Source organism: Echeneis naucrates, chromosome 4 (genome assembly GCF_900963305.1).
Source record: "Echeneis naucrates chromosome 4, fEcheNa1.1, whole genome shotgun sequence".
NCBI lineage: Eukaryota > Metazoa > Chordata > Actinopteri > Carangiformes > Echeneidae > Echeneis > Echeneis naucrates.
Genome location: NC_042514.1, coordinates 6601421 through 6618139, shown reverse-complemented (window position 1 = coordinate 6618139; position 16719 = coordinate 6601421). Strand labels below are relative to the sequence as shown.

The 16719-nt window shown below is 41.8% G+C and overlaps 1 protein-coding gene across 7 annotated transcripts; it reads right to left on the bottom strand.

Moving 5' to 3' along the window:
* Window positions 1–3057: 3057 nt before the first annotated feature.
* ssbp3b (single stranded DNA binding protein 3b) lies at window positions 3058–16168 on the bottom strand. 7 transcript variants are annotated; one of them, XM_029499246.1, is made up of 18 exons: window positions 15921–16168; window positions 14834–14906; window positions 14618–14679; window positions 14444–14528; window positions 7735–7824; window positions 6545–6619; window positions 6239–6301; window positions 6071–6134; window positions 5897–5970; window positions 5681–5745; window positions 5532–5580; window positions 5220–5255; window positions 5039–5093; window positions 4892–4956; window positions 3749–3827; window positions 3547–3575; window positions 3355–3456; window positions 3058–3087 (listed from the first exon to the last, which is right to left on the bottom strand). In XM_029499246.1, exons 1-18 carry the CDS (start codon window positions 15974–15976, stop codon window positions 3058–3060), a joined length of 1152 nt encoding a protein of 383 aa, XP_029355106.1. In that variant the 5' UTR covers window positions 15977–16168. The 7 variants fall into 7 exon arrangements, with proteins under 7 accessions (XP_029355106.1, XP_029355108.1, XP_029355110.1 ...); XM_029499248.1 differs by lacking the exon at window positions 6239–6301; XM_029499250.1 differs by lacking the exon at window positions 6545–6619 and having other exon boundaries at window positions 4886–4956.
* Between the last annotated feature and the right edge of the window lie 551 nt (window positions 16169–16719).

Genomic DNA, 16719 nt, shown 5'->3' with positions numbered 1-16719 from the left:
TTTTAAAAGTAAAGCGTGCTCACAAGAGTAAGTCTCACTCTAACACCATAAAACCTACAAGTGTAGCACATGGAAGTGGTAGTGAACAAAGCACTTTTGTGTCGCTACAGCTTTCATAACATTAACTGTGTGGGTCTGAAGTTGGAGAGGAGGTTTGGCTCCCGTCCAGCCAGGCCACATCCTGTAGGGCCCGGCCAGCAGCAGCTCAGCCTCGTTTCCTATTGTTAGACAGGAACCAGAACACGTTCAGTTCCTCGCAACCTTTGTTGCAAAAGAGCCGAAGGCTGGGTGTGTGTTTATGGTGTCTTCAGGGAGTGTAAATGTTGTCGGCCTCCGGTGTAGTCCGCTGAAGTCCAGCAGAGGGCAATATGAAGCCATTTCTTTTGCTTGAGTAACTCAGCTGTTTTTCCATTCTTCATAGACCTTTTTTTTTTTGTGACTTTTCTAAAAGTTTGAGTCAGTTTTTATCACGTTCAAAACAACTTGGTCCTGTTACTTTATTTCTAATTGGCTGTTATTTTATTTTCAGGGCTTTTTTAATGCTTTTGGTTGAGTTAGTATTTGTCAGAGAGGCTGACAGCAAACAGGGAGAGGAAAAAGAGAGAATGACATGAAGCAAAGGTCCCCAGCTAGATTCCAACGTGGGAGGCTGTATTTACGTGGCATGCGCTCTAACCACGCCACCACCGGAGCCGCCTCAGACAGGTGTTTATAATCCTAACCAGAACCATTATCTAAGAAAAGTCGATCCCTCATCGTAAATTGCATCTCTCTCTTTTCTTGGGCAGATTACAGTATGTGGACTGTACTAACAGTCTAGACATGGGCAAAGAAAAAGAGATAGGAGGTCAAAGAGTGAGGCAGCGTTGGTTCTGTTGCTTTCTTACAGATTTTCATTTTATATCCTCCTAGAGGTGATCGTTTTTTGTTTTTTTTTTTTACAGATGTCACCAACAGTTTGAGATCTAGCATCCATTAAATTACATAAAATCTGCTAATTCTAATTTAGTATTAACGATGAATCCATGGAGGTAACCTGGTTCCTCAATGTAGCAATGTATATTAAATTGTGTAATATGAATATTTACGTTGGAAACAGTTCAATGTTATCTGACTTACAAATGTTCCAGAGTGTCTGCAGTACTTTTGTTTCTTTTTCTCCTTTAAGTTATCACATTTATTAACATGCAATCCCTCAGCTTTAGCCCGTGACCCCCAGATTGTTCCCAACCTTCATGTCAGAGCAGCTGTGTCTCATGTCACAGGAGGCTCAGCCTAACCTACAGAGGGTTTCCTCTGACACAAACTCCCCTTATGCTGCCGGATTTCCTCTTTTTGGGCTGACGGCCGTGGACTACAGTGCTCCCTGGCTCCCCCACAGCGATTGCCAAGTGAGGACATAAGTGAGCTGATCAGGCCTGAGCTTCCTGTCTGCTGCAGGCTGTGTTGTCACTGGAGCAGTGACACTCAAAAGAGACCGTGAGCGTGAGCATAATGCTGCTCTGACGGACCCGTATTAGAAAACCATTTAAATGAACTTTCTGTGTGCTAATTAACTGCTCAATTCACATTCGTCAGCTTCAATAACAAACCTGAGTTACTCCAACACATTATGAATCGGGATTTAACATTGAGTCAAAATAATACAACCCACACAGTGACATAAGTTATTGTAAAATTATATTAACAAGCAATCTTTCCTCAATTTGAAATAAAAAAATATCAGCAAATAAAGGCAACACAGGACAGATGTGTATAATGCGTAATGTTCACAGGAAAAAAAAAATGAACAAAAATTTTCATCACATTTACAAGACTGCTGCTAAGTTTATAAAGATGCCTACTAGAATCAGTTTAGAAAGCTTTGACTAAATGAATAACTGGGGCAATATACATAGTCAAAGATCGTATCAAAATATAAAAAAATGTGTGGGTCGGCAGAGATGGGAGGGGCGGGGCCAAGGAGACGACCAATGATACAGGAAGGAAGTATGAACAACCAATATGTATGAGTTTAAAATGGGGAGCTTCATTCAGAGCCGTTTCATCTTAAATCAACCAAACTGGAAATAACACAGAAGGCTACGACAATGAAGAGCACAGAGTGTTAAGCACAGGCAGGTAAAGAGATATACACCACATCTTAAAGCAGGTGTCCACTTAGAGAAGAGCAGCACTAGGTAGTATGTTGTACACAGGTTCTCAGCGTTCATGCACTCACTTCTCATGCCGAAGTCTGGCTTCACTTGACAGAACGCAACAGCAGTCCGGCTGTTTACACCAAACAGCAAAGAGTGCATGGCTGTCAACACTGAAATCCATCAAATGGGATCAATTTGACATTTTAGGAACCATCTGAGCACTTTCATACCGTGAACGGTGGTCACAATAAAAGCTGTATTCTTTCACATCTTATCCCCCTAAAAACCTCTTTAAATAGAAGAAGTGGGCATTGGGAAGAATAATACATTATTCAGAAAGGTGGCCACAGAGTAAAAGGCAAATTCTGAGTCCTATGTTGACTGACCTTTGTGACACAGTATGCATGGCGATAAGTAAAATGACGAGACAAAGACTTTCCAAGCACACAATGCATATGCACACTCTCCAGTGTTTTAAGTGACAAAAGCGGAGACATTTCCTGCACATCTTGCACCACAAAGCAATAATTAAAAAGTACAAGAGGTAAACTTCAACCATTTTTTTCTCTTCGCTCTGGAGCTGAGGAGGTTGAGGGGATAAAAGGGGGGGGGGGGGGGGGGGGGGGGGTTCTGCAAAGAACATAAAACGTGTCATGTATGCATTTCAGTAGCTGGTTTTTGTCACACTTGGGGTTGTGGTAAATGGAGTAATTGTCCTTCATTTTGAGCAAGGAGCAGTAGTCGCCAGCCATTTCGATTTTTTTTCCCGATCAGCAATCTGGCGATAGTGTGGAACCAAAATGGCGCCTGTCCCAGATTCGGTGCTGATGTGTTTGGCCGTGTCCTATAGTAAGTTCAGATCCTTGGAATGATGGCAAATAATGTCAGGTTGGTTGGAGGAGGAAGGGGGGGGGTGTCACACGCTCATCGTCATGGTGGGAGAGTACTACGGCAGCACAGGGAGGAGAGCATTAAAACACACGTTGACAAAACGCGTACACACACCTTTTCAGTACGAAAACAGTGCTGAGTGGTCAAATGCAACATCATCTGTCCAGTGTGCAATGGTAAAGTCAGTGATGCTGATATGCTGTGACTGTGGCTTCATTGTGTGGTTAACACTGTTCTACATCTGACTTCTTCAAAGTAGCACTACAGTCGCCAACAGTGCAGACAAGTTAGAGAAGAGAAACTGGCAAGAAAGGAAACTTACGTTCTCGCTCTGAAAGGAGTGGAGGAAGTTTCCACTCAGCTCGCCATCATCCCTGGGAGTCCCAGGAGGATTGCTAATGCCACTTAAATTGTTTGGGGAATTCTGGAAACAAAGTATGCACAACATTTTTGTAAATGAAAAACATTTCAGTTTTCCTGGCATGAGATTTTTTTGAGTGGTTTTTGTAGCTACCTTGTTCATTCCATCCATATCACCAGAGCCTACGAGTGAAAAATGAAACACGGTTACATGACGTATGTATTTAGGTTCTTTTCAAACAATGACTCAGCCTAAGGGACCGACTGGCCACATGACATAATGGACCATATACAAGAATTCAACCACAACATGCATGTGTTCTGGTAAATAGATGCACTGTAGCAGGCAGTGTTACCTAGTGACCCATTCATGTGGTGTGGTTCCATCCCAGCCATAGCTCCCAGGGGTCCATCAGAGCCGGGGCCCATAGGGAACTGCAGGAGAAACAAGACAGCATGGACTCACTTCTCATATCTTCACAACTCAGTGCACATACAGCTGAAAAGTACTAAACAAGTGAATACGGGATCCCTGCACACCACTTTCTATGCAGTCCTTTACTTATTCTTTCTTTCAACTGGGGAAAGAAAAAAAACAAAACAAAACAACAGGTTTGGATTATTTCAGCTCCAATAGACTAATACGGTACCTTTAAGTATCAAATCTCATGAACAAAACCTTTACTTGTCTCCTGTACATTACTAGGTGAAAAGTGCAACCTAGGAGTGTGTTTTACACAGAAAGCAATACTGTTGTTGCGTAAAATTGGTTTTCAGGACAGCTCTATTTGCAACAAATTAAATCCCCCGTTTTCAGTCTTTCGCATCAGCAGCAACATGTGAGGACTCGGGTTGGTCAGTTTTGTTTTACAGCCTGTACTACTTAACTGTGAAAAAGGCACAAGATGAGCTCATATAAAGTAGAACCATCTGACGTTACGAAATAAAATTAGATCATGTAGCTGATGCACAAATTTAGAAAAGAATTTCGCTCAGTGATCACATTAACTTTTTACCACAGTATTTTCCATAATTCCAAAGTGGATAAAAACAGAAAGATGGATGCACACACTTGGAGCATAGAAATCATCAAGTTCCACCAGCTGCATGCGGCCATTACCTAAAGGACTATTGTTTTGAGATGGTATTGACCTGAAGAGGGCAGGTGTTTAAGTAAATAATCAGAGCTTTTCTGAAGAACCAGTTGAGATCACATCATATTGTGCGCCTGAGCCACTTAACTGCTGTCTTTCATCAACCACCTCTTTGCTAAGTGACCATCATTATATGTACTGGTTTTTAGCCATGTGCTTAAAACAGCAACCCAAATTATGATTGATTATTGGCTTGATGCAAAAGGGATTAATGTCATTTGGTTACAAGTAATCAAAAACCTTCTAATTTATGTGAACTGTAATTAACCCCAGCAAACATCTAGATACTTTGCTGGGTGTTTGTAATATGTATATTTAATGTTGTACAAAGGGCAGAGCATTTACATTATTTCGGTTGCCAGGTCCAGTGTTGATCATGGTGTATAAATTGTCACCAGAGTTGTTTGAGTCTGGAAAAAGCACAGAGATGTTATTTGATACTGCATTAAAGAAAGTTGATGATTAACATCTTTTGGTCAGGGGAGCACTAACCTGCAGGGCTGGGCATAATGGGAGTTCCTGGGGGTCCTCCTCCTCCAGATGCCCCCTTGAGAGATGCAGTAGACAAAGTAAACGTTTTACAAATGCATCAATAAAACCAATTAAAAATTCTATATTGCTGTTATTCTAAAATATCTGCAGTGGGAGTTAAGATGTCAGGATGTGTTCTCACCCCATATGCGCCAGGAGAGGGTGATGAGTAAGGCATCTGAAACCAAAAGCACAAACATTAGAGACCAGAAATGGGAGTGCAAACCATTTTCTATACCTCAAAATGTCATCATTCATTATTTGATCATCCTAACACCATTATGGCTGTCTGTCCAACCGTCTGTGGAAACCGTGACACATAATACTACAATTACATCCCAGACTAGAAGCTTGGAACACATTAGACTTCTGCCGCTCTGAGAGGAGAGCTGCCTGCAATTTGAACCACCATTTTTCCTGGGTGAATGTGCGTTTGTGTGTCATTAGTACTCACAGAGTTGGCATTGTTGGGATTAGGCCATGGCCGACCAGTCCCTGGGCCCCTGGAGGGTAAGACCAACAGAGACCTTGGTAAGATGTTTCATTTAGGTTGAAATACTTGAGTGAGAGTTTCTTTAGAAAAAAAAAAAAAAAAAGGCTCACATGTTCACGCCTGGCATCCCAGGACCCATGGTGTTGTGTGGAGGCCTCATCCCACCACCGAAATTCTAACAAGACAACCAAATCATCACAAAATTATCTGAAAGTAGGCACCTTAAAATGTAAGGTGCCGTGATCCCCAGAGCCAATCAAGTAAAGGCCATAAGCACTGCATATACAACACTGTGTCAAATAGACTATGTGAGCGGAGTAGCCTACCTGAGGACCAGGACCCATAGGTCCCATACCCCGCGGGCCACTCATTCTCTGCATTGGCCCCAAGTTAGGATGGCCTGGAAGGATAAAAACAGCTTACATGAATATGAAGAGCCAGTAATTACTATTTCTGCTGTAAATGAGGTGTGTAGTTAGGACAACTGCACTGATACACACCCTGTGGTCGTGTGGGGTCCATATTGGGCAGCATGGGATGAGGACCTGGTCCTCCGCCTGGTGGCTAAAAGGGATAAAACACAAAGATCCTATAAGCCCTGTAATCAGGAGTAAATGTATGCTTTGTATTCTGAATCAGACAGGGGTGTGTATGTGAAAGAGGTTTACCTGGTTGGCCATCCTGATGGGGGGGCCTCTTGGGCCTCCAGCAAAACGAGGCGACATAAAGGACTACAACAGAAACAAAATCGCTCCATGAGATTTCATTCAAAAAGAGACGTACATTTCTCAAAATGTTGCACTAATCTAATTTCTCAACAACATCATGATGTGTGAATATTGACAGCAGCATAAAGCATAAAGCTGAGACAAATGCTTAAGCATGAAGCATCAGCATGGAGAACCAGCGTTCCCAAATGGCTGCAGATAGCAAAAACAGAGAGAAGAAAGAGAAAGAGGGAGTGGGAGCATTACCTGACTGTGAGGTCCCATCATACTGTTAGGGGGAGGAGGCTGAGGGTGAGGAGAGCCCTGGGGACCAGGAGGACCCTGTGGCATTGCACAAAATGAGGAGGCAAAGGAGGGAGAGAGGGGAGAATGAGATGAACAGAGGAGGGAGCAAGAAACAGAGGTGACAAGGAGGGGCAGAGAGAGAAGCAGGGTTACTGCAGGGCAGAGGACAGTTGGAGTGCAAGAACCAAAGTGAGCAGAGAAAGAAAAAAAACAAAAAAAGTAAAATCGTACAAAAAAAATAAGATGCTCATTTTGTACCAAACATAGTAAGAGAGAAGAGGGAGGGAGAGACAAGAGAGCAGAGGAGAGCAAGCAAATGACTTAGCCTTGGATGAGAGAAAAAGAGACAGAGAAATGGAGAGGATGTGTGCTCTTTTGCCTGTCAGTCAAGACATTAAGAAGCCTGCTGCATGCAGCATGTTATCAGTGCTAATTTCCCTGAATTAACAGCGTCAATTAAGCTCTATGCAATTAGCTTCATAACAACACTAAACACTGGCACTGTGTTGCTAATGTTGCTGATCTGACAAGAAAGTGAGAGGTCTCATTGAGCCTCCTCCTGGATTCTGGTATAGAAAATATGAGACTGTGTGCATGTTCATCAATGGCAAAACGTCTTTCCTGATATTAACATGATCACATAATCAGTCATGGCTTTTAGATTCTAGTTCTTAATGAGTGAATAGCTTGGTCTAGTGGAGATGGGACAACATTGCAGCTCTATGTCACCTCGACAAGAGGTAGTTCCACACAGTTGCCTGCCAAGAGTTTCGTCTCATGAGCCATTGATTTACAGTAGGTGCTGCACCTTTCGATTTGTCCATTAGAGAAACTGGCCACGCCTGCCCGTTTACGGCACTGGAGGGGCCCAAGCAGACAGAACGTCTATGCTGTTTACTACACGTTCACTGAGTAGAGTGGAGCAAAACCAGTGCAGACACCAATCTGCAGATCTGTAGCTGCACTATATATAGAAAACCCTGACAACACTTTGCAAATTTGGAGCCTGCACATTTGCAGCTGGGAAAATGACGAGTTGATCAATTTATTGGTCCAGCCACAGGGAGTGAATTTATGACAGTTAAGATAATTGATTAAATGCTAGCAGACATAAGTGTAGCAATTAGCTACAGCTGTAGCTGTGGACTGACCTGGAAAAAGCCAGGTGGCATGGGTCCTCCTGGCATGCCCTCACCTGGAGGCATCCCGCCCATCACGGGACTTGGGGCGGCTGCTGCACTCTAATTTGGAAAAACAGACACAGGACACACACATTACAAACTCTCCATCATTGTGCTGCTCAATACAACCAACCTGCCAAGACTTACATTTTTAGAAACACAAATGCCAATCTCTGTGGAAACAAAAGAACTTGAACAGGAAGATGAAATGCACTGACTCAGTCCATCTTTGTACAGTTTCAGGAAGAGTTTAAGATACACTACTGGTCAAAAGTTTGGACACCCTTTCCTATTCATTTTTATAGGAAATTCAACAGAACACACAAAAGAAACATAAGTTGCCAACACAAATTCATAAAATCACCATCATTTGTGTGTCCCCAATTTGAAAGAGATGTTAATGGGATCCACACTGAGATTCCTGAGCCCATGATCCAGTGGGTCAGATATGGATCAGTGGGATTCACTGAGTCAGTGGCTCCAAAGTGCTGCTGCACAGCAGAGGCTCGCTGGGCCGATTTCCTGCTCAAACCGCAGCCGTAATTCACTAATGTGCCATTTGCTTCGGTCACACGCTCCTAATTGACAGAGTTTTTCATCCCTGTAGCTGAAGCAATCTGAGATGAGCTAATGCCTCAAGAGCTGTGGGGTTTAGCTCCCAGAGAACAGATACAGAACAAGAGAAGCTCCTTCAGTCCATTTGTTAATGGCAGCTCACTCATACTGTAGCATAGATGTACACAAACTGGCAATGACTACTACAGCGATAGATACCAGCACCTACACACAAACACTTTTCATCACTATCTTGAGCATCATTGCTTAAATGCCAACACACTCCCTTGTTTCAGCTGCACCTTCCCTAATTATATCTGTCCAGGCTGCCACTGCAGGGCCACTGTGAAATACCTCAGCAGGGAGAGAAGTGAGGCCACAGGGAAAAGTCACGTCTACTCAGGCCCCACAACCACTGGGACACACACACACACACACACACACACACCGGCACAGAGCATATAAATCATCTGTCTTTACAAGAAACTGAGTGCAGGGGGTGGATCTAAATACTGGGAAATCCTAAAATGTGCCTAGCACCTTGTATTTTATGTAACCAGCATAGCTGTAGAAGAAAATGTGGACTTCTCAGTGCCTTTACCGGCTTTGGTTCCACCCAGCGTACTTCCTCACCCATCTTCACCCACAAAATTACTTGTACGACCTAAATCTTGGAACTAAAGAGCATCCATTAGGTCAAATAATTACTAACAAAGTTAACTTGGTTAAATAATCTGAGGAAAAGCTGCACTGGTTTGCAAATTCACAGCCTGTGAAACAAAACCTCTGCTTTATAAGAAAGGTACAGCGTCGCTTTAAACCACATGCATATACATGGCACATGACTCCATGTTGTGTCATGATTAAAGCATTGTCATGTATTAAATTTGCACAGATTTTTTTCACTAGGCTTCTTATCTCTGCCTGACATGTGGGAACATGTATAACAGAGGTCGTATGGCTTAGGATCTGAATGGCACAGACATTCTCATGGTGGCATTAATGAAGAGAGGAAAAAAAACAAAACAAAACAGAACAGAACAAAAAAAAAAACGAAACACAAAAACACCAAGTATCTAAATACTGGTGTTTTTACAATCACAAAACAGGCCGGCATATTGTAGGGGCACAGAGTTGAACACAAGCAAGAACACTTTTCTTCAACAGTGTACTGTATCTCAATCATCCATTTCAAATTATTTGAATTTATCAGACCAAGATATTTTACTGTATTCAGGGCTTTTCCACAATAATATAATTATGAATATAATATTTTTTTGCCTTCCTCAAACTCCTTCCACAGTAGCATTACTATTCAAGTGTTTTTTTGCCATTTGACACCATTAGCTGCAGATCAGCACTGCTTGAAGAAACATGAACACATTATCTGGATATGAGACACAACCTGTTTTGCAAGAATTTAACCACTATGGGTGAAGTTAAGAGGCCACCCCACCTGAAAAAAATGACTGACTTTGAAGTTTTAAATCAAGGAAATACCCAAATGAACTGCACGACCTGGCAGATTTCCTAACACAGGCAACCTGGGTAACTACTACTTCTAACAATATATTTTTTAAACAGATATTTTTCCTATCACAAAGTTGATTAAAAGCCTGAAAACCATCTCAGAAATGAATGTGAAACTGGAATTTACATCTTCTAACAGCTGTGATGGACAGTGCATCTGTGACCTGCATGCAAGCCAAACCAAGGATCATCTATGAAGTAACTAAACTTCACCTGCACATTAAACAGATACTAAAAAGAGTCAAAGATTTTTTTTTTAATCTGTAACTTTTTTTTATCATTTATGAGAGCCACCAGCAGTGCCAAGGCGTTATGGTGAGAGATGGCATTGTGAGCTGGGATGCCAGTAGAGGTTAGGAGGAGAGAACCAGATGTTCGGTGATCATATTTCAATCATAATATTGTAATCAGTTCCCCTATATCCTTTAAGAAGCCTCCCTCAGACACCAGACATCATGTGCACCATTTGCATTAAGGTAAAGAGGTGATAAAGTTATTCATTGCTCTGACCTCTTTTCCAAAATTCAAGGCAGCTTGGCAGCTTCTTGGGGAGATTTATTTCAACGAAACAGAGGATGTATTTGAATGTTATCATTTGTAATTCTTGAAGCTCAAATAATGGTGTTGGCTTAATATGCCAGCTTCAAATAGAACAGGGCTCTAATGTGAAAACCAGCCTTGTCTATTTGACTATTTCAGTTAACACTAAGGCTACAACCATTTATATTTTTATACTATGTACTCTTCCTTCTTTTGCCCTTTATAATTCATTATCATTAGGTGACACAAGGTAACATTTTAACCTCATAGCATCATAGCAAATTGGTATTAAGCTTCCTGTAAAAGAGCTCCAAGTTGTCCATAAGAAATGTGTAAGATGTACAAACACAGTAATGAAGCTGTATTCTGGACGTCACTCATGACCTCCACCGAGGAGGTTATGTTTTCACCCATGTCCGTTTGTTGATTTATGAGATGGATTAAGCAAAAGGTACAGGAGGAACTAATTTCAGTGTTTGTGAAAATCCATATCATGTACTACGGATGAAAGGCAGAGGTCACTTCTCCTGAGCTACTTTAAAGGTACAGGTGATATTTAAAGGAAAGGAGTGATTATTGCATCAAACGGTCCAACTTCTCTTGGAAATATGAAAACTACATTAAAATAAATCTCTGGTGACAAAGATTGGTTTTGATGTTACCTGGGTGTTAAAATCTGACCCAACTTTTCATACTATCAGCACTTTACTCTCCAGATGTCGTTTCTACAAAGAGGTGTATTTTAACCAGAAGTTCTGGTGGACTGTAATTAGACACAGATGTACAGTTTATTGTCAGTTTCATAGTAGAGTGATATACGCTGATACAGTCACACTGTCTGGCTTCTCTGCGGTGAAACAGTAACTGCACTTTGTTTTGTTCCTCTACTCTTAACAAGCCCATTCCTGGAATGTGGCCTAAAAAGAAATAATAAAGTAAAAAAAAAAAAAAAAAAAAAGAGAAGACGTATTTAAAGGGTATTGACCACAAAGTCATGAAACAATGTGGAAGTTAGAAACTGCTCGCTAGACTGTGAAACAACGCTCACGCTGGATTCCTGATCATGTTTGTTAGATTTTTATCATGTCCTTCTGAAGCTGTGCTTGCTAGACTGTCTCAAACAGCCTGACGCTGCTTTCACTTTAAATGAAGCACGTCTCTCCACAGATTCCCTGGTACAGGAAAGGGACAGATGTCTCAGCCTGCCTCAGGCTATAAGGCTCTCTTGTCCAAGGCCTTCCTGACAACTTCCCAAAGGACCTCTTTTAATACAGACAACCCCCCCCCCAAAAAAAAAAACTCATAATGATTCAGCATGTACATGCTTGTACTTCAGAGGATGCAAGCAATTCTAGCCAAACAAATTTTCCTTGAATCACTGATGGAGGTTACTATAGGCTAGAGTGGCTGTGGACGCGCTTGTGTTGCCTAATAAAACAAAGAGAGAAGGACAGAGAGGAAGACATGAGGGAGAGAGAGCAAAAAGAAAGAGTGAAGTGTGTGAGGTTGATGAGGTTGACTGAGGTAACTGTGTTTTCTGTGGTGCTATATAAACATCATAATAATGGCTGTATGAGGCGGCAGGAGCAGCCATGGACAGGGGCAGAAAACCTACAAAGAAAAAAAAAAAAGCTGAATTTAAAAGAAGATGAGGAAGAAGCGATGAAGGGGGTTGGGCTGCTGTGCAGACCACCCAACTGCTGGCTCCTAACCTCACAAGCTCTTAACAGCCTCACTTCTTCCACTGGAACCAATGCTCAAAAGAAACCAGGCCCTATGTTTAGCTTGTAAATGTTTAACCATTAATCAACATCATAAAACCCAGTCTGGATCCTGACTGGGTGCTCTCTCTTTCACCCTCTGTCTGGTTCTTTCTAGCAGGTCCCTTCCCCTTCTCATCTTCCTCCCCAAACCCCCCCTCCTCTCTTTCTTCCCTCTGCTCCGCCGTGTTGGTGGATGCTGGGCATATGCCACAGTGCCACTCCCCTTTTCCTTTTTCCAATCTGCCCCTCAGCTCCGTGACAGCCATCAATCAGCCACTGACACCATGGCGACGGGCCCCCTCAGGGAGCGTTAGTCAGGCCCAGCGTGAATACACCGGGGGCTTTACGAGGGCTGCCGGCTAACAGAGTAGCACTCACCTCCCCCACAACTAGACAAAGGCGAGGGTCCAAGGACTAATACTGTCCACACACACAGAGACACACACTTCCCTGACCCCACCAACATCCATAAATGAACACGGGGAGAACCAAAAGGGCAACATAAAGATGTTGGCGAGAGCCAACACCACAGAAACACTCAAAGCGTCACACCACAGCAGCAGCACCCTGCCCATGCTGATGTTTCACTGTTCCCTCATTTGCTTAATGTTTTCCATGCTATGGAAATGTTCTCAGCCAAACCACAGGCTTGACAACACATCATCCTATTTTGTGCTGTTTAGACTTTCAAAACTGATCTGACAATGTTTCTTTGTTTTGAGATAGCAATAAATGTTTTTAGTCAGTTTCACACCTTTGCTTCGAACATAAGAATATTTCAACAAAACCCTGTAATTTATCCAAGAGAGATGCAGAGTTATTTCTTAAATGTGTCGCACACAAACACACGTTACATCATACCTTACACAAGCAATCAACACCAACAAGGATTGCAATCAATTTCCATGAAGTAAAGGCTGGTTTCAAACAAAATGCACTCCTCTTCTTTTCTGTTTGAGTTAGATTAATAAGGAATGTAGTTATTGAAAGGGCAGAGCGACACTGCAGCCGCTCTTCTGGCTCCCAGGTCACCTGCCAGATCAGGAGGCCTGTTACCCTGACAACCCTATCTGCCACAAGAAGGACCAACATCTCCGTTTTAACCCCTTCCTGCCAGATACAACATCAACCTACCTACAAAATGGGCTGCACATTAGCCATCCTAGAGAAGCACTTAACCTGTACCGGCTTTCCATGGCTGTGCTGATTCAGCAAAATGCAGATAACACTTTATTTTGTTTACATCAGCTGTACGATTCTTATCTGATCATTTCAGAAATGGCCTTTGAAACACAGGGATGGCAACAGCAGAGGCCACTGACGAGCTGGTCACACCCTTTTTGATCATTGCTTGATACCTTTTGAATCTGTTTTTGAATGCTGACTCAAATGAGGAAACAACAAAGCACTATATCTGAAACAGCATAATTATAAATATGCAAAACACAGATAACTTGCTAATATAGAAGAGCCTTCGTAGAAAAAGCATTCACTACAAAATCAGGTAAAAGCAACATTTCATTAATTCACCTTAAAATTCATTTGTGTTACTGCGGATCATGTGCTTCACAAAACTAAGGCTAAAGTGTCACACATTTGGTCACCGTTAAACACCAAAGTGTGTGTACAACGTCTCAAAAGTTGCGCTGAGCACACAGCAGTTTCTTTTTTTGGCTTCACAACTGAGGCAGGGTGCTTGAGCGCAGTGTGGATAAGGGGGAGAGCGCTCGACAGGTCTGACTCAGGACCTGCTGACATCAGCATCATCTTCCCAGAAGCCTATAAACCTCATTGTTGGGAGCATCATTTGACCCACCAACAGGGCATGATGACCGATAATAAATTAAAAGGGAAGGAAACAACGAAATAAACAGTACACTGTATTGCATGAAGTAGTTAAGTACGGCTACATTGTTGTGTTGGGAAATATATTATTTAAAAACATATTTAAGAATGCACATAAAAAGCAGAAAATATCAGTGAAAATATAAGTGATTCATTCATTCTATTATTATTCATTCAATTCATTATAATTCCGCAGAATCAAAATGGCCCCAAGTAGGGCAGCTGCATTACTCTTGAGGGGGTAATGTGGGAGATGTTGTAAGGCCCTGAATGTTGACAGAGATTAAAAGTACTTTTCTTGGATAACTATAAACAAATAAAAAATAAAAAAAAAACTATGTCTCATTGCAAAGCCTAATCTTAAGGACAATTATTTGCAAGTAGTTGTCTTCTTCTGCAAAAGATAGAGCAATATGTGCAACAGTTCCCATGCAAGCATTACTCACGTAATCATGGAAGGCTTTTGCTTCGCTGGAGTGGTCACATGTCTCTCTCCTCTCCGGTGCAGCGCAATACAAGTCCCAGAATACACTGTGGACAAGAAAGGTCATGAAACAAACAAAAACCACGCAAACAACCCCTGGAGATGTTTACAAGGAGACCAAAACACCATCACTTACCACCACCAAGAATGTAGGAATCCAGGGGGTTCTCCGAGTGTTATGTTTTTCTCCCATCGAATCTAGGAATTGGGGAGGGGGGGGGTTCAATAATCATCCATGTGGGTCAATATTGTTGCAAGAAAGCATGTGCAATACTAAACAGATAAAAATGAAGAGTTTTTGTAAAAAACGACATCACAACATGGCTGCACTTTTGACCAAAATCTCACATACCTCTGACAAAAAGGTCTGTGCAGACTTCTGTGCTCCTATGTGTAACAAATACTCATAGACATATAGGGCCAACCTGTGAAAAAGATAAAATTATTTATATATATATATATATATATATATATATATATATATATATATATATATATATACACATATATATACATATATATACATACATACATACATACATACATATACATACACACACACACACATCACTACAGATTTAATTTACAATTATTTATATACATTTAATGAATAACTCCCAAATGAAACATCAGCTTTAATCTTATAAAGGCTTCAGAAAATGACTAGAGTCGGGCACAGGCCCTCTGAACAATGGCTGCCAAATAGCCTATGCCAAAAAAATTAAATGGGGAGTGAGCAAGCAAGCCAAGCCTGATGAAGCTCCTCAACAAAAACACTGATAAAAACAGAAAGTAGTGAAGCAGCAGCAGTAACTAAACGTCGTGATGTGAAACATGAATATATATTTAAAAACCCCCACAGCACCAGCCTGCTGGGTATTGGCTAGGTACAGTATCCCTGTGGCACTGATGGGGTTTGGAGGGGGGTGTTTAAAATAAAACACACAAAAAAAAAAAACAAAACCGGAGCGCAACAGAGAAACAATGTACTGTGAGGCAAGGCGGTGTTTTTGTTTTCTGCTGTTGTCGAGCTGCCGACTGAAATAATAACAAAAAAAAAAAAAAAAGAAACCCAAAAACAACCAAAAAAAAAAAAAAAAACATTACGACACAACCTCGGGTTAAATAACACAACACCACCCCCTCAACAAAAAAAAAAAAAAAAAACAAAAACAAACAAACAATTAAAAAAAAAAGCTGCACTGTGTTGTGTTGTCGTGTAAAAACAGACACAGCAGTCAGCCAGAAGCAGGAATGGCGAGCAGACAAGGCGGTTCATTCAATTCCAGCCTCGGCAGGAGGAAATCGGCTCTTTGCTAGTTAGCCCGTCCGGCGAACAGCAGCGGGGAGCCGGAGGGAACAAGTTGCGAAGCGTCGAGAGGAAAATGAAAATGTATTTACACACATACACACAATAAATAAAGGTTTTGTGAGCTTACTTTTCCCTCGCTTGGCCGTCGGACGGTACCGGGGTGCCTTTGCCTTTGGGGAACATTGTTTTGTGTGGGAGGACGCCCGCCCTTCTCGGTCTTTCTCTTTTTTCTTTCTCTCTCTCTCCCTCTCTCTCTCTCTTTTATTTATTTATTAATTTTTTTGCCCTCCTCCGTTTATTTCATCTGTCAGATCATCGCGGCTCCGACCCGCTCACACTCCAACCGCACTCCTCCTCAAAAGCCGACGACTCAACCGAGCCTGGTCCGGGAGGGGAAGAGGCGGGTCCAGCGGCTTTGACTGACGCGCCCGCCGACCAATCAGAGAGCCGCGTTCGGCCTTAAGGTCCTTCCCTCTGGTGCTCTCCGGTCGCCGCTCTGACGTTGATATCAACGAGCTTCATTTTAATGAAGAAATTAGCTCCCCAGGAAACAGTTCTTCCTCTACGCGATGCAAATTCTCTATTATTGAAATTAATTATGTTTGCTGTTTTAGTTTCACCCTTAAGTATATTTTACATGTTCACGGATTCTATAGTTGAAAAGAAATATGCGTCACAAAAAATAACACTTAAAACCTTTCCATCAGTTTTCGACCCTTCATTTAGCTATGAATTTATGAGATGTATCAGTTATTTTTTATAATCTTTTAGTGTTTTTATACGTCGCATAAGATAGGGGAGCTTGTTTTCTCTTAAAATCAAGTAAATCAACAAAAAGCCCTGTACAAGATGGATAAACTCGACAAAGGGGCTTCGCCGAAAAAACTTTGTTGTTATTTTATCAGCCTCTCCTGAATATTTTAAAG